This window comes from Zosterops lateralis (assembly GCF_965231275.1).
Source record: "Zosterops lateralis genome assembly, chromosome: 1".
In the NCBI taxonomy this organism is placed as follows: Eukaryota; Metazoa; Chordata; class Aves; order Passeriformes; family Zosteropidae; genus Zosterops; species Zosterops lateralis.
The window spans coordinates 53,570,253-53,592,336 of record NC_139762.1 but is presented as its reverse complement, the minus strand read 5'-3'; the positions used below and the strand labels follow the sequence as shown (position 1 = coordinate 53,592,336).

General features: G+C 41.0%; 1 protein-coding gene across 1 annotated transcript in view; it reads left to right on the top strand.

The window, feature by feature from the left end:
- HECW1 (HECT, C2 and WW domain containing E3 ubiquitin protein ligase 1) overlaps nt 1-10,207 on the top strand; it is a gene marked incomplete at its 5' end in the record, with an annotated part of 164,575 nt that extends 154,368 nt beyond the window's left edge. The window contains 2 exons of the mRNA XM_083885048.1: nt 1,754-1,952; nt 9,478-10,207. Of these exons, the coding sequence (XP_083741174.1) occupies nt 1,754-1,952; nt 9,478-9,589 (311 nt within the window). The 3' untranslated portion in view covers nt 9,590-10,207. The remainder of the gene's footprint in view (nt 1-1,753; nt 1,953-9,477) is intronic.
- Between the last annotated feature and the right edge of the window lie 11,877 nt (nt 10,208-22,084).

The following is a 22,084-nucleotide window of genomic DNA, read 5'->3' as shown; positions in this document are numbered from 1 at the left end:
GAATAACTCCTGAAATAAAAAATGTAAGATGTCAGGTTTGGATCACAATAGGTGTTGTGGTGTTATGGTGTTATATTACTGAAATTGCTTCTGCTAGTTCTATCCAGATTTTTTTATTCAGTTCCTGAAGACTTAGCAGTTTTGACTATTAAGGACTGAAAAGGATTTGCACAATTAGATCTAAAAGTTACAAGTCATCTAAGATTACTATGACTGAACTATTTGCCTCATAGAAAGTAGTTTCACAAGTTCTCCTGGCTTCTGGAGGGAGCTGAAATCAGGAGCTGAATTTCACAGTTCCCAGTTACATTTCAACAACGTACAGATCTTGCATAACTGTCCCCTCAGTTTAAACTATGTCAAGTTGGATTGTTTTCCCTTCTCTACAGCTTTGGTCTGGTTTTGCTTTAAACAATGATTTATCCAGGCTGTCTTGGATGATGGAAAAATGTGAAATCCACCAGTTCTGCACCACAAGTGGAAAGTTCCTGAGGTTCACATATCTTCCCCTGAAAGACAAGGTTTCAGTCTTTGCTGGTCACTGCCCAGCCTTTGGGTTACATTGAAATATGCAGCTTACCACAAACACAGCTGGTCCCCAATGTTATTCTCCTCCTACGTTTTTCTATTTAACTTTTGAAACAGATTCAGCCTAGTATATGCTGGCTCTCACTGGCACAAACCAAGGCTCAGAACCCCTCAGGTGGGAAGTTTGCCAGGGAAGAGCTTGTGGCAGCAAACTCCTCTCCATATGTCGAACACTATTGCAATCCAAAGGAAAATTTACTTGGGAACCAGAAATTGTTAGGTTGTTAAGACTCACACTGTGTGGCATATCCCTGTTGGTCTTTAATATCTCATGCATGTAACCCCTGTTCTTGCCAAGAGATTAGTGAGAGATCAGTGAATCTCAAGCAGATATTTGAGTTTCAGGGTCTGAAATGAGTTAGTGATGTTATAGTATCCACAGCCAGGACGAAATGGAAGCTGGGACCTACTGTTCATGAAGAACAAAATATATTGTTAGGCCAGGATCTTTCCAGCAGGAGATCTACTGCTCTATGCTAATGGGAACATTTTTCAGTGTTGCTCTTCCCAGTTAGGAGGGAGTGATTTTTATTTCTCTTGCTCAGTGTAGGCTACTGTATAGACATCCATGGACAGCAGGGAGAAGGAACTCTGCAGATCTAAGATATTCTAGATACACTTGGTTTTATTGCAAGGGTTAAGGGTTATGGGTAAAAAGGGCCTGCTTTCAGCCACCAGCCTCGGCTGAAGGGAAGCACCAAAGAGAGAGGGAAAGAGAGGGTATGAGGTAAGGGAGCTCGCATGAGTAAGGGAGGTAAGAGAGCTAAGAGCAGTAAGAGAGGGAGGACCTTGTTACAATACTTTATATCTCCTTTTGTGTTAAATATTCTAATTTACAGTGACCAACTGGCGCGAGATACAAAACCAACAAACTTTGCATGCAGCCTATGAGAACTACTATATTACTATATCATCCTATATCCTAAACTCTAAAGACTACTTTTCTTATTTACCTTTTCCCTGATACCTTGGCAGGGCTACTCCCTTGAGTCCTTTTGTTTTCTATCCCTCAACTTATCTCCAACTAATTACCATCTTCCTGCCTGCCATGATTACATCTCAAAGCTGGCTTTCATTTCTATTTCACTCACAGGTTTTATATTCTTACTATTTCTTGCCAGACAATCATATTTGTAAGCTTTTCCTGTCTCATCTTTCCCAACAGGCTACCATGATGGACACATAGTGATACGGTGGTTCTGGGCAGCCGTGGAGAGGTTTAACAATGAGCAGAGGCTGCGGTTGTTGCAGTTTGTCACAGGAACATCGAGTGTGCCATACGAGGGTTTTGCCGCTCTCCGAGGGAGCAACGGCCTGCGGCGCTTCTGTATAGAGAAATGGGGGAAAATAACCTCCCTCCCAAGGTATGTCCCAACCAGGCCTTTGTACCAGAATTGCTGTTAGAAACATAAGCCTGGTATTACATTGCATCTCTCTCTCTCTCTGTTAATGAATACAGTAAGGACACCTAAAAAGAAAAGCAAAAACACAACAACAAAGAAACAATTATCAGCTTGTTGTTCTGTAATTACATTCAGAGAAACGTGATTTCTTCTGCTGCCTTTTTGATTTGCAGGCTCAATTTAAACTACTTGGAATCTTTGGAAATGGTTAAGATTAAGATTTCCATAGGTTCAAACCTAGTTCTCTTATTCTGATTCTAGAACAGATTCAGGTCAACAGGAGCCTGTCAACTGATTCTGTTCCCTTGACTTCCAAAGTGCTAGGAAAAAAAATTACGAATTTACAGAGACATGAAAGCCAAAATCTGTCTCTGTGTTTTGGCTAGAGATCTGAGTGTAATCCCCTCATTTAGCCTGATGGTTCCACTTTTTTGTAATGAAGAAGCTTAGTGATGGAACTTCAGACCATGTGGTGATAATATCCAATTTGTTGCATCTAGTTCAGTCAGCCAGCTAGGAGCAAATGAACAATAATGTCATACAGAATCAACAGACTTGGCAGTGATTTGCAATGGAGGGGTCATCCTCCTTTTCAGAACAAAGGGGTGGACTTGCCTCAGGCCACCCAAGAGAGCCATGGCACAGCCAGTAATGGTTTCAGCTTTGAGTTCTGCTTTACCACTTTATGGATGACCAGCACTCATCCTTCCTTACTGAAGTAAGTCACCTTTTCTTGAATGTCCTGACAGTCGCCTGAGGCACTGTCCCATTGGGATTACGGAGCATTTCAGTGCCTCTGAGATACTTTTGCTACAGTGGCCCTTTTACATCACATTTGCCCTCTGAAGAATGCTTTCTTCCTGCTCTTATCATTTGCTTTCAGCTACACTGCAAAGGAGGTCACTTTCATGGCACAGAGCAAAAATTTCATCTCATAGACCTTGCAAATATAGTCAGACAACCAATTAACAAAGGGTCTGGTCCAGTTTTCTCATTACTTGCTCTCTGTGTTGTTTACCCAGAAACATACCGTAAGACATGGACTTGAGCAGACATCTGGAATCCTCTGGAGAGGCAAAGTCCAAATCTGGTCACCCTCTCAGTCCAAACTTGCTCAAGCCCATGTTTATGCAATGGGAGATGCAGAAACTGGAGCCAAGGCACTGTACCAGAAGGCATTCAGAGCTGTCATCTTATGTGGACTCCCTCTAAATTCAGGAAATGGGAATAAGTGTTTTCAAGGAACAGTTCATCTCACCTGAACATAGGCTTTTGAAATAACTCAGCTGAGTCACAGCTGGTACATTTTGGTTTGTGTCCATCTACTATAAGGACTCCCTGGAGATTATATGGAGAGTTAGAGCCTACATGAAGCTAGATGTGGGCACTGAGATTTAAAACCAGATGAAAACATGTAAGGTCAGTGAGATGACTCATGCTCTCTGAGCTTCAGCCAGCAATGTGGTAAGAAAGCCTGAGAGCAACAGTTTGCTATTTGTAGTCCAGATCCTCCTTTTGCAGTGTATATATATATATATAGTCAGGTTCTATGTCAGGCTTTATGTTTCAGAGCTTAGCAAGGGCATTCCTGACTGCAGACAGTCAGCAACCAGCAGTCACAGGCTCTGCAGCATTTCTGCAGAGCTCTCTTTGCAGTCCTTCTGGGGGGCAAAGGGGTGAGAGGGGAGGGCGCATGCACAGAAAATGCCCTGGGCTGACCCGTCAAGTTCTGAAAAGGTAATTGGCCCCTTTCTGCTCTGTTTAACTTTCTTTGTGAACCTAGGCATTACTTCTGACTCAGATTCAGTTAGCCTTGAGATTTTATGTTTGTCTGCTGATCTCTGAATGAGTTGCCCTCCCTTCCTCCTTTCCAGGTGAAAGTTGGTAGCACTTGTTAGAAGTCTTAGAGCTCTGCATTCATTTTAGCCAGGGGAAAAAGAAACAAAACTTGCTCATGGGAAATAAACACAGCTTGATCACCATGAATTATTGCCTGCATTTTTTATAAAATTATGGGGTGCTGCCAAGTATACACAGTGCTAAGAAATGCAAAAAACACACAGGCTAAACCTGGAGGTTCCCTAAATCCTTAGTTAAGCAACTAAATGAGTATTATTTGAAATTTCTTTTTTGTATACCTAATTATGGTTTGCCCATGTTTATTTTGATTTATTTATGTACTTAAATCTTATAGGCTAAAAAATAGTCATATATCCTGTCAGCCTTTTAGCCCTGTGGCATGAATGCAACTAACTTTACAATAAACCACAACAAATTCTCTTTTCACTTTAACTCCTGTACAAAGTGTTGAGAACTTTTCGCTCTATCAGGAGATTCCATGCCTCTTTCTCTGTTCCCTTATTTCTGCTTCAGATGGCCAAAGTAGTTAGGCAAATCTCCCATACATCCTGTCCTTACACTTTGGCAATGGAGCATGCAACTACCATTTGCTTATAGTGAGAGATGTGCTAGCACCTAAACTAAATAGGTTAGTACTGTTTGCACTTGGAGCAGCAACATGAAGCCCACGAAAAAAGGCATGGTGTAAACTTCTAAAAGGAAGCACGTTTCAAAGAATAACTATAATACATGACAGAGTGCTTCTTCAGAAAGCACTGAGGATAAGCAAGACTTTTACAGGAAGGTTGAACATCCAGTAACTTCATTCTAAATTGGTGGATTTGTTCATTAGTATCAGTTCCCTGCATGAACAGGGTAATTGTGGTGTAATATGTTCATCTAAGACAAAGAAGAGTAAGATTACACCAGTATTTTATTTCTGGAGTGTGCACATGTGCCAGACACGTTATTCGTATCTATATTTACTTTCAAGATCACATATGTTGGAGAGTTGAGGCACCATACAGCTCAGAGATGCTGCTCTAATCCCAGATCTCGAGATGATGACCCTAAAGCAGGTTCCAAAGAAACTGCCAGCTTTGCAGATCTGTTGGTGTAAATCTGCATCATGGGTTCTTCCAAACTGGTGTAATTTGTCGTATAAATTAGCAGGTTCAATTGCTTATTCATCAAGGTTGGGTTTTACTCTTCCTATATAATATGCAAAGCTTTGCCCCAAAATGAAGGCATTACACATTTAACTGGTTGCCTGAGTAGAGATAGTTGGAGAATTCTTGCAGCTATAGCCTCTTCTGAAGCAGGAATCCTCTCTTCACTTCTTCTGGGTCAAGTAAGTTTGTAAATGGAATCCATTTTAGTAGTAGTTCTGCAAGAATGGATTCTTGTTCCCTGCCAAACATTAACTGGTTTAACTTAACATTGACTTAAACAAAAAGCCACTGGTTTTCTAGCTGGAATAGTATAGCTTCCTTTGGTACCATGGCAGCAGAACTCCTGGCCGAAAACAGATCTGTGCTAAGTTCTAGCTGTGCTTTCTGCTATAGGTTATAGGAGGCAACCATTCAGTCTTTTTAAATCCTCAGTTCACAAAAGTGTTTGGTGCCTACAAATGCCATTGTCCCACTTTGTGGTTGCACTCCTCACTTGGCAAAAACTCCTGCCTGCTCCAAGATTATGTCTGTTTGAGTATCAAGTAAATAAGGACCTCAGTATGTATCCCAGGGATTCAAATAATCACATTTGGCACAATGAGGTCACTTCTCAGTGAACAGTGCAGAGCTGCAACTACCCTTTCATCAGAAGAGATTTTCATTCAGCAGTGTAGTGTATGTTATGTATGATACAGATTACTAGTGCTAGCAAATATCTGATCTTTTGTAAGAGAATTCTGTTCTTTATTGTATGATCAAGTATTTAATCAACACAGAATTCCATATAATAATTTTTAAAAGATTGTGTATGACTACAAAGAATTTTATTCTCATAATTTTCTTCTTTACCAATGGACTGAGTGCATGGGCTTTGCTGTCTCTTACCTTTCCTTATATTCTATCCGTCTTCTCTTTCCTCTTTTTTCAAATACAACAGCAGTATCAGCTACAAATCTGCATTCATCTATTAAACACCAATTCCCAGACAGCAGATGTGTTCCTTCTTACAGGCAAAAGGAACAAAAGCTGCTACTTGTGGGTTCTCAGATCGATAAAGAGAGGTTTGTGGGTTCATTTAATGAAAGCAATGTGAAAAGGAGAACTTCCCAATTTCTGCCTGACAGGCATGATCATGTTAGAATGTAAGCTTTACTTTAGTGGATAGTTTCAAGCTATAATTAAGATAAGAGGGGGTTCTGTGCCCACTTTTACTGCCTTTGGACTCTCATCTTTATAGGAAATAAAGGAAGTGACAAAGAAGAGAAGAATGCAAAAATCTTAAAAGCTTATACTCATAATTTTTACAAAGAATTCCTAGGAAAAAAGAAATGGCATAGCACTGTGAACAATGGGCAAGATTAAGGGTTCAAGCCCACCAAAACTATATTAAGCAATATAGACAGATTGCCAGGAAGAATGAAAATTTAAATGGTCCATTTACTGCTTAACTTGCTGGAGGATGAGGGCATACAAGGGTCAGAATTGGTTTACGTTACTTTATCTTGCCTTTTCTTCTGGAGAAGCCAGAATCCTTCCCATAAATGCTCTTACTAATGTAATTCTTATTCCAGCCCTCACATTCCCTGAACACCCTCTCAAATGTCAGCAGGCTTATGTGGTAGGAGGCTTAAATCAAGGGAAGAAATATTTTCTCTTTGCTGTGACTACTTCTTGCACTACTGATGTCATGTTTTCACCCCAATACGTGTGGCAAGTGTTCCCTGGATTATACTTACTGTAGTCACTCTCACTGGGATCAGTAGTAGGAGGCCAACATAATTCAGGAGGAATTTACCCCTTTGGAGGATGGAGCAGTTAGACAACAGTGGCCATTATGGAAAGTATCAATGACTCTTAATTGCCCTGTGTACTGCAGTATCATACAATATATTATGAAAACCAGAAAGTTTTGCACATAATTATCTTTATGTAAAATTGAGTAGGCTTCACAGGCATCAATGGAATTGCAGTAGAGCCACATTTGTTTCACAAACCAGAATATGAACTCAGGTTTTGCCCTTAGCAATGTATTGTGGTTTGCACCATAAGTAGGTAGAAGTGTAAACCTTGTCTGGATAGCGCTCCAGAAATGCTGTTTTCATTTCAAATTTGATGACCTTTCTTTGAAGTGCAAGGATTTTTTTTTTTTTTTTTTTTTTTTTTTTTTGTAAAGTTGTTGAGCTGGGAAACACAAGAGTGTTGCTTAGCAAAATGTTTCAGTGTTTCTAGACACGTTAACATTTTTTCCTTTCTTTGCTCCCTGCAATGAATTCTTCGAGACATTCTATAGGAGAGCCCATATCTCTAAACCTCATAGTAAGAAATGGAATTGGTCCTTTTTCTGCGTTTGACTAGGTCAAGAATGACTAAAAGTCAACAGCATTGCAAGGTTTTTTCATAACCAGTGTAAAATCAGATGGATAATGATCAATCAAGATAAATGTCTGCAAGAAAGTAAACACCAGAGTCAGTGGCTGTGGATACATCTGTACTACACAATAGGATGCACAACAGCAATGTCTGAGGTGCTGTTGTCTCAAACAGTTAAATGTCCCATGGCTGAGTATCATGCAGAGGTCAGGTTCTGCAAAACTACATTAGAAGGATTCACACCTGAGCCACCATGGCTGTGCTGCTTCCAGTTCTGGAGCCCGGGACCTGAGCTCCTCAAGACCAGCTGTCTCTGCATGGGGCTATCTTGCCTGTGATAAACATGTTCTGAATGGACACAAGAATCCTTCTGTCAATTAACGCCCAGTGGTTGATACGTATTGCCAATGGGTTGTAGAAACAACTTATGTTGCCAAAGATTGTTGAGATAAACAATAAACAGTGCTGGGCTACTCATAGATAATACACATGAGCTGCCATGTTTAATTTCAAGAGATGAATTAAATAATGGCTTCATTAATGTTCCTTTTTCACTAACTCAAGCATTCACAGCTCATTTCCACAAATTCTAAGTTTATTGTACTCTCTTCTGAGACTAACCAGCTAACAAATCTTCATTCAGAAGGGAAAGAAGGATAATAAAAACTCTCCTAATTGAAATTCTGTAATGCAGTGAAGATTACGTGCCTCTGGCTATTTCAGTTACCTGATTGGTTTTAATGATTCACCACTGGTGCTTGATAAAACTCTCCCTCTGAACCTACAACTCTCAGGCCAGCCCATCTATACTGGCATTTCGTCTTTCCCACTTTGTGGGTGGCCTAAGAGATGACTAACATGGCTTCATATAATTTTCTCCAAGATAGCACTGCTGTTTACAGAACAGAATGTAACAGAAATAGAATGAGTTAAAGTTTGAGATAGAAGAGCTAGAAGTAAAACAACTCCATAGCTTCTAAAAAGACTAGGGGTCAGAAGCTCAGACATTTTTAATAATTGAGGTTACATTTCCTTCTGTAAAGATTTGTCAATTCACATTTATCCCAGTGAGCAAGAGGAAATAGAAATATTGCTATCATCGTGTAAAACTCTTAGCTGACTGAAAAAAAAAAAAAAAAAAAAAAAAACACTGAAACAATTTAACTGAAAATGTGCCCCTCCCACATCCATTTGTTGAATAAATTGTGCAGTTTCTTAGTCAGTTGAAATGGCTGAACTGTTGGGGCAAGGACTGTTTCTTTACTCCACATTTCTATAGCACCTCCCACAGTGAAGTGCTGTCTGCCTCTGGGTCTAATTGCTGCTGCCAGAAAAGCTGCAACAAGGTGAAAGCATGCATGGGACCCATTCCATGACTCCTTTTGAAGGTCCTGCCAAATGTAAATATAATGGCAGGTAAATATAACAGAAAAACTGGGAAAAGAGATGGTCATCAAGTTTTGCAGCTTGCTCTACACAGAATATTTTGCTTTTGTCTTGGGTACTACAAATAAATAATGTTTAAAGGCCAGACTTGCAGCAGATGGCCAACAGCTGACTTGCAGGAAAAATTTCAGCAGCCTTCCTTCCTCAGTTAGCAGATCCCTGAATGGTCTTTTAGCAGTCAGGCCTGCCTCACTGCAAACACATGCTGAGCCCATTCTGTCACTATAGTCCACCACATTGTGTTTGTCCACTGGTGCAAAACTTATTGGCAGCTCATGTTGAATGTACAGATGAGTGTAATTTTTAAAAAAAGTCTTGAAGCAACCAAAATTATAGTAATGAACTTCTCTATCAGGCCCTAAACCCCAGCCTCTCAGTGACCTCCAGCATTCTTCTCCATCAAGATCCGTATAAGATCCCTGCAACATCCACAGCAGGGATATCAGATGTTATGTTGATGTTATGTTGATGTCTTCTATACAAAGTATTCGTGTGTATGTGCACATGCATTTCAATACCTCATATTTTGGTGGAATTCAAAAGTTTTACTTTGAGTGAACTTGAATGTCTTGAGTCTAAGTAGAAACTAGCTTTATCAATTCTTATTTTCTCAGGTTTTTTAGATTAAGCTTAACATATAGTATATTTTCCTTTTGCAGGGCACACACATGTTTCAACCGTTTGGATCTTCCACCTTACCCCTCATATTCTATGCTATATGAAAAGCTGCTGACAGCTGTTGAAGAAACTAGCACCTTTGGACTTGAATGAGGGGGTTCAGGCACTTCTGGTGTTTTTATGGCTGATGATGTCACCTTTCCTGTCCACCATCATTTGATCTTGGTTTCCCATGTTTTTATTTTTGAAAACAAAACAAAAATCAAGATTAACAAAAGCCGTGCATGAAGAACTGCCACCCTCTACGATCTAACCTTCATGCTTTCATCCTCTGTTTCCAATGGACTGCTAGTCTGTATGCAATAGAAAAACAACTGTCTCAAGGTTTCTGTATATCTCTACATACCTCCATTAATAACAATGAAAATACAAATGCAAGTTACACTACACTTGACCAAATGTTAATAAATGTTTACTTCCACCTACGTTGATTAAAAAATAAAAAAAAACCTCATCAAGCATTCCAAGCTTTTATATACCCATATCTTCTAAATCAATTCATTGCCCATCTTACCTCTTAATTGATGAATCCAGTACTAGCAGCTGGTCAAATATATCATCATCCATCCCTATTTTCCCTGTATGTATTGTCCATCTGAAAGAACCTATGAGCAAAACTGAAATTTTTGTATATGAACTCATGATCCACATCAGTTGCATCAGCTGGAACTGGCCCAGATACATGGTGCAGATAAGACCTTCAAAAACTTAAAAAAAACAACCTGTAATGCAATGCAAAGCATAACGGCGATTGTTATGATTGTTGCTTGCCAGTACTGGAGAGAACTTGCACTTCAGAGCTATGGGGAGGGTCATCTCCATTGTAATGTTTACCACACAAGAAGCACAAGGCTGTGCACACTCAAGAAGGATGTTTTATTATGTAGCATAAAGGACAAGGCTCCCTTACCTTAGTATTGTATATGACAAGGAAAAGGAGAAGTAAGAAGAATGTTCTACTCTTATGAATACCCCTGAGTTCTGTTTACCAGATCTTTGTTTTCTGATGTTCGAAATGTTCCTTTCCAAATGACAAGTCTAGACAATCCCATCCCCTGTGTCCGAAGCCATTTATTTTCTGTTAGGTTGGGCTAATCTATGGTTTTGGGGGCAGTTTTCAGTTCTCTTGTTTCTCTTTTCTTGTTCAGTGGAATAGTCCATATCCTCAAGAGTGGTTGGTTGTAGACAGAATGTTTTTGTCTGGGGTCTGTCAAATGAGAAGCTGCAGTGAATGAGGATGTTTGTCAGGTGTAAAGGGAACTATGACTCTCTGGGGTTTAAGATTTTGGTGCACATCCTCTTGGAGGGAGCCCAAAGCTACCACTTTGGGTTAGGTACCACTAACCTAAAGATCTTGGTCTTGTTACTGCAGACATGACCCTCTTCAGTTTGGTGTATTTTCCAACTCTGTATCCAGAGGAAAAAAAGGAAAACAGCAGTAGGCTTGTCTTCGGATGGATTTTGCTGAGGCTGTTACAGTCAACCTCACTGCTTTGATTACATTCTGGTTATTAATCTTTGCTGCCCTTGTTTTCCAAGCCTAATCTCAGATTGAAAGTGTTTGTCTTAACTGGGAAATGGGAATACAAAGTATCTTCTGACATGAAATATGTTAAAGAATGCAAGAAATGAAAGTGAGAGATTTGTGAAGGTAAGTGAGAAGGTAACATCATAGTGTCTAGTGGCTTGCATGAAATACAACACCCCCTTGGGGATTTGTTACTGGTATTTTTGTGTTAGTTATGCTTTAGATCACTGTAAAATCAGGAGACCAGTTCAAGATCTAACACACCTAATTCATCTTAAGTTTTCTCTCCAGAAGAAAAAAGTGGACTCTGCTTTCTCACAGATTTTTTTGGTGGTTGTACGGAACCTCATCACACTTGAAAAACTGCATTCTGAAAGTTTCAGATATTTCTCCTGCTTTTATTCTTAGGTCAGTAGGTATTTGAAAGGTGATGGACCCAAAAATATATTTCTAATAAAAAATAATTTTTTTTGTACAGGTACATAAAAAATTCAAAGTACTTAAATTGCCCCATTCATTCAATTTCTGTGGCATTTCAGCCACTTTTATACTAATTTACTGTATGATTTTTACTGATAATCTATGTTTTAGTATGTTGTTATATCACAGTTGCGAACAGAGGCTGCAGCTACAGGCCAGCTTCATTGTACCACACACCAAAAAATGATATTTAGTGTTTCCATAAATGAGCTCTTAGGCATCTATTCCATGTGACCAGCCCAATGCACAGGAGAGATGGAAAAATTAATGTTTTTCTCAGAACATCTGTCATGTGCACATGAATTTCATCAGAGCAAGTCACACCAGGAGACACTGAACATGAAATCTTCCAATGTGTGTAATTCCCGCCTCTTCACCTCTGGGCCCCCAGATCCAGTGATTCATGTACAGTTCCTCATTTATTCCTGGTGATGTTATAAAGTTACCTGTACTGTGTCAAATGCTGGATGTCTTCCAACATTAGAAAAAAGAGAAGCATCCAACTGGCTGGTCCATGTTTGGCCAAGGAAAATCAAGACCTGTCTCATTGACATAATAAAAAAGTGGAGGAAAAAATAATCCAATCTTAACAATGCTGTATAGTTAAATTTTTTAAGTAATTTAAAACTATATTTTATTACAAAAAAAAAGTGAAACTATTTTTTGTAGCATGATAAAAAGTGTTTGTATTTCAGAGACAGCATCAAGCTCCACTAAATGAAACACAGAAGGCTTTCTCCTGAAATTCTTCTTCACAACATTTTCCAGCACTCATCATACACTAAACTAGATTATGTTTGGCAGGTGCCATCTCGAGCACCTTGTGTGTTGCTCCTCTGGCAAACACAGAGCATAGCCAGCTACTTACCATCAAAATCCTTAATCCAAGTTGTCTTTCAAGCACACAGCCTAATATTTTTTAAAAACTGCTTTCTAAGTTGACAAAGTAATGCAGACTTCCCTGCAAGTTTTGTGAATCTAAGGCCAGGAGTAGAGATGGTTGACTGTTTTCATTAAACAAAGAGAAAGAAAATGCCATATGTGGCTTTTCTTGCATTCTGCCATTCCAGTCCCATCCCTCTCTCTTCCCAAATGCCCTACCCCAAAAGGTTTTCAAACTGTGACATCATCTTTCTGATATCCAGGTCAACACTTCACAGTGTTTCTTCATTCCTTGCGTCATGCCAAGGGCAGAATCCAGTCCCAGCCTGGAGTGAAGGGGAAGCCATGCATCTGAAGTGGCATTGCAGTGTCAGAGTGAGGCAGTGAATGGTGCTAACAGGAGAGAGGGAGGAACCTACCTTCCTTGGCCTGTTATTTAACCTGGCCATTATGCAATTAATTGACTTAGTTGTTGTTGTTGTGCATATGCAATACATGCCCTTCCATGTTCACCTGTTGATTCAAGTGCTGTTACTTCCCAGGTCTGCATCTTCATTTGTAAAATACTGACTATTGATTACAGAAATTCTGCTTTCGTTGTTTCCCCACAGGAAAGACTAGAAGATACTCCATAGGGCAGATTTACAGTGAAATAATCTTTTCAGCTGTTTCACCTCAGTTCTCTCTAAACCTGGTGGTGGCTAGATATGGTGGTGGCTAGATTAAGATACAATATCAACATCAATAGATTTTTTAAGTGCATGTGAAAAATGGAAGAGGCAATCTGACAGCTTTTATGAATTCTAGTTTTCAATCAGAGCAATGAATACTGGCAATGGTTTCAGAGGGTCCATATGTTTCTCAAAATTATTGTCATGATGGTATTAATGGTAGAGGGAGGGGAGTGCTTCTGTTTTTGAAATCCTGTTAGCATTAGTCTGGAGATAAGAGAATGGAAATAGAATTCGAAATAATCAGTAGGTCTTCCATCTTGAAGTAGTCCCACTGACTGTTTAACCACATCAGCTATGCAGGATTTGATCCAATATAAACATCTGTATTTTAGTGTTAACAGTGTCAGGTCTAAACCTTACAAATGCTGCCACTTCAGTCTGCAATAAGTTACATAAGTGTTCAATTTCAGTCTGTGCATATTCAAAAGTTGACTTTTATGCTCCAGAGAGGTCCATGGCTATCACAAGGTAAGAAGTGAGTGGTCCAAACTACATCTAACATCTAATGGAGAAATCCTTAGTTTTGTACAGGTCTGACACAGAGGACTTTTTGCACTCAGTTTGCTCAAGTGCCCATGAACTTTTGAACTAGCTGTAGCTGAGGTTTGAGTTTGTAGTCTAGTCTGAGAGATGGCCTGTGGGGAGTGGAGTGTTTGTTGGGATTGTGTTTTGTTGTTCTAGTTTCACTGTAACAAATAGTTGACATACCTCTAGCTGGAAACAATAGAATACTGAATTTGAACATGAAAATTGAAACTGAAATAAGCTAAAATATAAACGCACAGGGGACGGGTTAAACTCGTTCTTCACTATTAATCCTTTGACAGTCTATGGAATTTCAGAAGGACAAATTTGACTGGAGATCTGTTTTATTTTTGTTGAAATGGTATTTGTCCTGTCTCCATAGTAATATTAATAGGGCTTCCCAGTCAAGATTAAACACTTTCAGTCAAATGCAGACCAACAGATCTTTCTACAACAAATGCGGTGCTTTTTTATTATTCTCGCTGTACCTCAGTGTTCATTATGAAAAGATAAAACTACTGCAATATACTAAATCTGAGATAGGTTTTCCAGTTATCACAAGGTCCAAAAGATTGGATTGTTACTTTCTCAGTAGTGAGTCATGTAGTTCTTTTGTTCCACTAGAAAAACAGATGCCTGTAGATAGTAGATACTAGGTATAGTAAATATTGTACCATGAGCCAAATTCCCTGCAGCTTCCAATTTATCTAACGGAAATGTCTGTTACAGTTTTTGTTAAAGACTACATAAAGTCAGTGGCAGGAAAGGTCCTCAGTATTGGACTGATTTTGCTTTTATTGACAGAAAAATGTCACATGATACTCAGGCCGTGCTTTCTATTCAACCATATCACTATGGAGGAATGTCAATAAAATCACTTTGTTATGGCATTGTGTGGACTGTCTATTACAAATAAACTATTTCATAGAGGATGTATGTAACAGTGGATGGAAACTGGCATTGTCAAAGCCCACTAATTTCAGAAATTACAGTTCCAGGATCATGTTCTTTCCCACTATTGCATTCAGGCCCTTCCACCGCCTTTATTCAGATTTTCAGGGCACATGTCTAAAACTTGAGGTTCTCCACATATGTGTGCATGACCAGAGTACCCATGCTCCCCTACCTTGAGAGCATGTGAGCTTATTCTTCACTGTAGGAAATGTCCAGTCAAAGAGAGGGACGAAAGCAGTGGGTATGCTACTTACACATACCTTGATTCTAGGTATAATTACTGCATTATAGGGATGAAATGCAACTGCAAGGATGATTTCTTAATAGTATATGCTGGGTCTGCACTGTGTTGACAGCAAATACATAGCAAGATCCTCCAGCATCCTAGTGTGACACACCCATTTCTCTCCTGCTCATCCCTGTAATATCTCTGGCGTGTTTCATTAACACATTCCAGGATAGATTAACACGCCTCAGAGACACCGACAGCAGACACCTTCCTGACCATACCTGCTTTCTTACATAAATGGCACCCCATGAGGGATTGTGATACAATAGGAAGGATGGGAAAGCTTAAATATGATGCACTGTTTCTATAAGGAAAAATATAAATCCATAGAAGATACTCCAACAAAAGTGTGATCATATCTTGCACGAGACAAATCACTAACAAATGTGAAACTGTGTGACTGTGAGAACTCTTGAGAGCCCGTCTGGAGCTGGCACTGCATTTCATTCCGTATGGAGGAGCACAGGTCCACAAGGCCCAGTGCTGGCTCTCCTTCAGCAGGGGTGGTGGTGCTGGTGGCAAGAGTAGCACCCACCCATGCACATGCTCAAGAAATCCAGGTCTCACAGCTCAGCCTTTGTTCATATCCTGTGTATGTGATTGTGCACGTGTGTGAGGAAGAAGTGAGTGAGAGGGCATTTTGGCACTAAGCTGGATTTCTATGCATAGTTCACACATAAGGAAAGGGAAAATCCATGTTGATTAAAAAGCAGTGAGATGAGCTGCTGATCATTAGAGTGCATCAGAGGTGTCAGTTTCTGCAGCAGTGATCTGTGTATGTGGCTGGAACTATGCCTTTTACCAGAACCCATTCGATGATTCCATTGAAATTCTATGAACCCATGGATTTTGTGAACCCATTCAAAGCCAAGTTGAATACGGTCTTAGGCAGTCTGGTCTAGTGGGAGAGAGGATTGGGTCCAGTTGGTCTTTAAGGTCCATTCCAACCTCTTAACATTCTATGATTCTATGACAATTACTGAATATCTGTTAAAATAGAGCAGCAGTCCATGTGACGCCTCCATGGATACATCCAGTGTCTTTCTTGGCATGCTAATCAGAAAGTAATATTTCTGTAGAATATTACAAATCAATAACAGTCTCTTCCTGCCCTGTGGTAGCAGTGTCATAGTTTTTTCTACAAAAGAGAATAAATCCAAGTGCAGCCTGATATTCATCCTTGTACAAGAGGCCAGACTGGACAAGAGCTGTCATGTCTGGAGAACAAAGGCACAAAGGATCTACTATGTCTCCTCTAATCATAAATCCTCCTTGAGCTGCAAAGACATGTTCTTTTACTATTTTTAAAATTTAGTTCTTGTGAACTTGAAAACCATTTTTGACTGAAAACACCTTTTATGGATCTATCAAGGTGAAGAGTGTGTGACTGTGTTTAGTTCCTACTCTCTTGAAACTAAATTTAGAAGAAAAACGCCCAATATATTATTCTACCTGAAATACAAGCCCTGATTCTTATTTGTATTAGGCTCTGATGTAAAGCAGATTTATATTGTTTTAGCTGAGGTATAAATGAAGCTCATCCTTACAATGCTGCTTTACAGTTCTTCGAGATGGGATAGAATAGAAGTCACTGGAATGAACAAGGAGTGCAACTAATGGTTGGGTTGTTTTTTTCCTGAACTTCTGGCATATAGGATTTCATATAATTAATTAATTGCTATGGTACATGAACATAATGGGACTGCATGGAGGAGTTTTCTGTGCCAATGACAAGCAATAGTAACACTGAGGTAACTTCCCTTTCCTTTTGTGAAGAGTAATACACTTTAGGAACATTTTACTTTTTGGTTTTTTCAGTATGAAAATAGAAGACTGGTTTGGATTATCTTTGTTCCCCACTTACAAAATAAACCAGTTATAAGGAAAAAATAATTCTGTAAATACTCTGCAGTGTGACACTGAAAATGTGTCCAGTCAGTTTCAAAATGGACCACAGACAACAACTGGAAAAGTGTTGTTGGATGTGATTTCCTAACGCTGGTTTTCCAAGATCAAAACAGCATACAAAAATAAACTGTGTATCCTCCAGTTTTTTCTGTTTTCAGCACTTCATATGCTTCAGTCTGTAGACAAAGCAGTACAGGTTCCCAGGCAGCATGCCACATGGAGGCATCATGTTTAGGTAAAAGCTTTTCAGGAATGCAGCTGGGGCAGCACAGGAATCTCCTTAGGAACTTTGTTACGAGCTGTGATTTGACTTCAGTACCTCTTAGGTATGTCTTGGTACTGAACTACGATCGGTGACTTTTTAAGAATGACTGAAATTAGTAATCAAGGTTGATATACAAGATTATACTTAGAGTGTGTGAGGACATGTTTACTGACAGCTTTGGCTTCTTTGGCAATGGAAAATAGGCTTCCCTGCATGTAAGTTAACAGCATTAGAGATATGTGCATTGATTAGCAGAACTGGTACCTTAGAGTTTAACCCCTGCTTCTATAGTATGTAAAGCCCACAGTATGACTTTTGAATACCATCATTGTGCTTCAACAATGTCCTCCAGATATACAAACTGAAACAGCTCTGGACACAACCATAAAATAAGTAGTGATGCATCTTGGATTTTGTAAAACACAGTCTACCAGGTTTGTAAAAGGTGAATTAGTGTTTGGGATTGCCTGGGCACTGCAAAGAATATGTGAAACTGATCTGAGGAGCACCCAATGTAGTACATGAGGACCCATATGATGTGTTTTTCAACTGGTAAGTTAATATTATAATAACATAGGTAAAATTCATATTCAAATGAGAATTTCTGCAAAATATGAACCTTTGAGTATTTGAAAAGGTTACTGGTAGATTCCCTAAGCACAAGTTTATTAATCTGTCTTAGAAATTATGAAATCAAATCCTATGGGGAAAAAAAGAGGAATAAATCTTATTGTAACATGAGCACTAGTTTATATTAAATCTCTCACGAATTTAAAAATAATTCAGCAAGGTGGCAGTAATGATACTTACTGCTGCCACTTAGTGGAGCCATGCCTTCTTCCCTTAAACTAAAAAAAAAAAAAGAAGACGATTAATAACTTGTTGCAGCTGGTAAGAAACATCCATTTGTACAGAAGTATAGGAAGGGACAGTTTTTCAGTGGTGCAGGGTACTCAGAGTTCCAGTGTAAGTGCTTTTATGTGATGTCAAGAGGCATTTGAGTACAGGAGCATAACCCCTCAAGTGAGGAACATGTACTCTTCCTGTTGCCTCATAGATAAAACCACACCAAGAAATAAGTAGCTTCAATGCAGAATAACAAACTTCAGAGTGGAACTTCTGCAGCCTGCAGAAATTCCAGCCACAGAAGATCATGGTTATCTACCAGTACAGAAATTGAAAGGATGAATTAAGTAATTAAAAATGAAAAACTATCTTAAATTATATGTGCCGAGCTACAGATGGCAAGATCTCATTTCTGTAACAAGTGGACCATGATGATGATGATGATGATGATTATTTCAGGTATCTCCTCTATCATGTACAAGCTGCTTGAATACATTTGTATTGGGAAGAGAAACATCCTGTGGTGATCAAGCTAGTCAGCTTGATATAACTGAACAAAGCTTATGTCCCTATGTCCTATGTCCCAACATTTTTGATCCACCTCTTCAGGGCAGAATAGAAATCACTCTCTTACTCCAGTGCGTGCAGACATAAATTTAAAGGGACATTGCTTTTAACAGAATACCAGTGGTGGTGTCTTTCACCTCACCTCCTTCTTCTTAGGTTGCAGGCCAAACACAGCTCATGAGTATGAATTCCTTAGATGCTACTTCCAGAAAGAAATATATATATATTGAAATGTAGAACAGTTAATCTTATCTGTACCAGCAGAAATTAATATTTACTATGCCATCTGAGTGCACTTGAACATACAGCAGCTAATAATATTTAAATGACTGAAGCCAAATATCCAAACAGCAGAGAAAAAGCATATGCTTTTTCGGGTAACACATGAGAGCAGGTAGCACATGAGAGAAACCAGCCTAGATATGTCTGTTAGTTTATCACTGGATAAGCATTGTTCATATCCACATGAATTTCTCCCTGTGTAATGCAGATAAGCTTTTGCTGCAGTATTTAAGACTGATCAGTGCTGTTTTAGTGCACAGGTGAAACTACAGTGAGTCATGAAGCTAAATTTATTCTTTGTAGAGGGACAACTGGAATTAATACAGCATGTATCAGCTCCACAATATTCTGGGACTACTAGGCAAAGCATCGTCTGTTCTGTGGCCAGTGCACAGAAAAATGGGAAAAGATGCCAGACAGCCAACACGACTTCACCAAGGGCAGGTCCTGTCTGACCAACCCAGTGGCCTTCTATGATGGGGTGATTCCATCAGTGGAAAAGGGAGGAGCTACAGATGTCTTTTTCCTGGATTTCTGTGATTCCTTTAACATGGTACCACACAACATCCTTCTCTCCAAACTGGGGAGAGATGGATTTGATGGATAGACTATTAGGTGGATAAGGAATTGGTTGTATGGTCACATTCAGAGGGTGGTGGTCAGTGACTCAGAGTGCCAAACTGTGGCAAGTGATGTCACTCAGGAGCCCATATTAGAACCCGTGCTATTTCATATCTTTGTTAATGACACAAAGGGATCAAGTGCACCCTCAGGAAATTTGCCAATGACACCAAGCTGAGTGGTGCAGTTGCCATGCCTGAGGGATGTGATGCCATCCACTGGGATCTGGGCAGGCTCAGTAAGTGGCACCATGGGAACCCCACAGGGCTCAATAACACCAAATACAAGGTTCTGCACCTGGGTTGGGGCAACCCCAAATATCAGCACAGCCTGGGGGATGAACAGATCGAGAGCAGCCTTGGGGAGAAGGCCCTGGGGCTGCTGGTGGATGAGAGGCTGGACATGACCCAGCCATGTGCACTCACAGCCCAGAGAGACAAAGGTGTCCTGGGCTGCCTCCAAAGCAGCGTGGCCAGCAGGGCAAGGGAGGGGATTCTGTCCCTCTGCTCCTCTCTGGTGAGACCCCTCCTGCAGTGCTGCATCCAGCTCTGGGATCCCCAAGATGGACCTGCTGGAGTGAGTCCAGAGGAAGCCACAAAGCTGCTCAGAGAACTGGAGCACTTCTCCTATAAAGACAGGCTGAGAGAGTGGGGGTTTCTCAGCCTGGAGAAGACTTTACAGCAGTATTCCAGTACTTGAAGGGGGCTACAAGAGAGATGGAGGACAAACAGTTTAGCAGGGTCTGTTGTAATAAGACATAGGCTAATGGTTTTAAACTGAGTGGGGGTCATTTTAGATTAAATATTAGGAAGTTTTCTACAACGAGGGTGATAAAACCCTCACTGTAGATCATGGTTCAAACTGAAAAAGCAAAGGCTCCAGGGTGACATAATTGCAGCCTTCCAGTAGCTGGAGGAACCCCACAAGAATGATAGAGTTTCTACAAGGAGGTGTAGTGACAGTCACATGACAAGAAAGAGGGAATAGTTTTAAACTGAAAAGGATGTTTACATAGGATATTACGAAGAAATTATTTACTCTGAGGGTGGTGAGACACTGGAACAGGTTGCCCAGAAAAGCTGTGGATGTCCCATCCCTGGCAGTGTTCAAGGCCAGGATGGGTGGGGCTCTGAGCAACCTGGCCTAGTGGGAGGTGTCCCTGCCCATGACAGGGGGTCGGAACTAGGTGATCTTTAAGGTCTCTTCCAATCCAAAGCATTCTATGATTCTACTTTTTTCTACAAATCAGATCTGGCAGTGAGTGAGAGAATTCCAGCACAATGCCTTGTCAGCAATTGTACCCCCATCCTAGATCACTGACCCGGGTTTGGACTGAATACTTTCCTATATGTTGGCCTGTTTCCTCAATAGTCTTTTCTCCTCTGTGCTCTGGATGTTGGCAGGAGGTTACATGCCCTTAAAAGAGACAAATGGCACAGAAGTGCCTTGATAAATGGCAGCCATGTGGAACAGGTCTCTTTAACATGTACATGAGGTAATTGAGACAGTGAGCACATGCTTTTCTCAAGCCTTTTCCAGTTAGCCTCATGCCAGATCCATGAGGCAATTCCCACCAGCCTGCACAAACCGATGACTAGGAGGCAATTCCTGCACACCTCAGAGACACCTGGATCTCAGGCATGTGTGGAGGAGAGGCGCTGCCCACGCCCCGGCTGTGGGAAAGGCTTAATTGAGGCTTGTGCCTCAGACACCACAGGGATGGAGGCTTCATCAGGTGGGCCAGGTGCATTTGCCCCATGAAGAGCTGCTGCTGCCCCTTTTCTCCCTGCCCTGTGTCAGCCTTGCTTCCCAGTGTCCTGAGCCTGGATGCCCCACATGGCCAATGCCCTCCAGTGGGTTCACCCCAGACTTCAGGCTCCCTCCCTGCTGCCCCTCGAGGCACACCAGAGTGCCCAGAGTGAGGGCTGGGCTGGGGGATCACAGAATCCTTGGGGCTGGAAGGGACATCTGGAGATGGCCAAGGCAGGGTCAGCTGCAGCAGGTTACACAAGAATGCATCCAGGGTTTGAATGTCTCCAGAGAAGGAGACTCCACGACATTCCTGGGCTGCCTGTTCCAGTTCTCTGCCACCCTCAGTGTAAAGAACTTCTTCCTCATGTTGAAGTGGAACTTCTTGAGTTTTAGTTTGTGACCCTTGCTCCACATCTTGTCACTGGGGACCCCTGAAAAGACTCTGGCACCATCCTCTTGACACCCACTTCTGTTATATTTGTGTGTACTGAATAGATCCCCTCTCTCTCTTCTCCTCTCTGGAGTAAATAGGCCCAGCTCTGGAGACTCTCCTCATAACAGAGATATTCCTGGCCCCTGATCATCTTTGTCAACCTGCACTAGACCCTCTTTGGTAGCTCCTCATCTCTCTTGTCCTGAGGAGCCCAGAACTGGATACAGTGCTCCAGGTGTGACCGAATAGAGGGAGGAGGATCCTCCAGCTGCAGTGACACGAAGATATCCAAGTTACAAAGACACAAACTCGGCTTTACGGGGTTTTATTTAAACCTCGTTGGAACGGAAGGGCGACATTACCGCCAGGTGGCGCTGCCCGCCGTCCCTCCCTCCCTCCCTCGCTCCCTCAGGCGGGCCCGCCAAGGTGAGGCGCGCGGGGGGCGGGGCCTCGCTGCTACACCCCGCCCCCCCGGCCGGCGCGTGCTGCCCGCAGCCTCCGCGAGCGCGCAGGGAGCGCGGG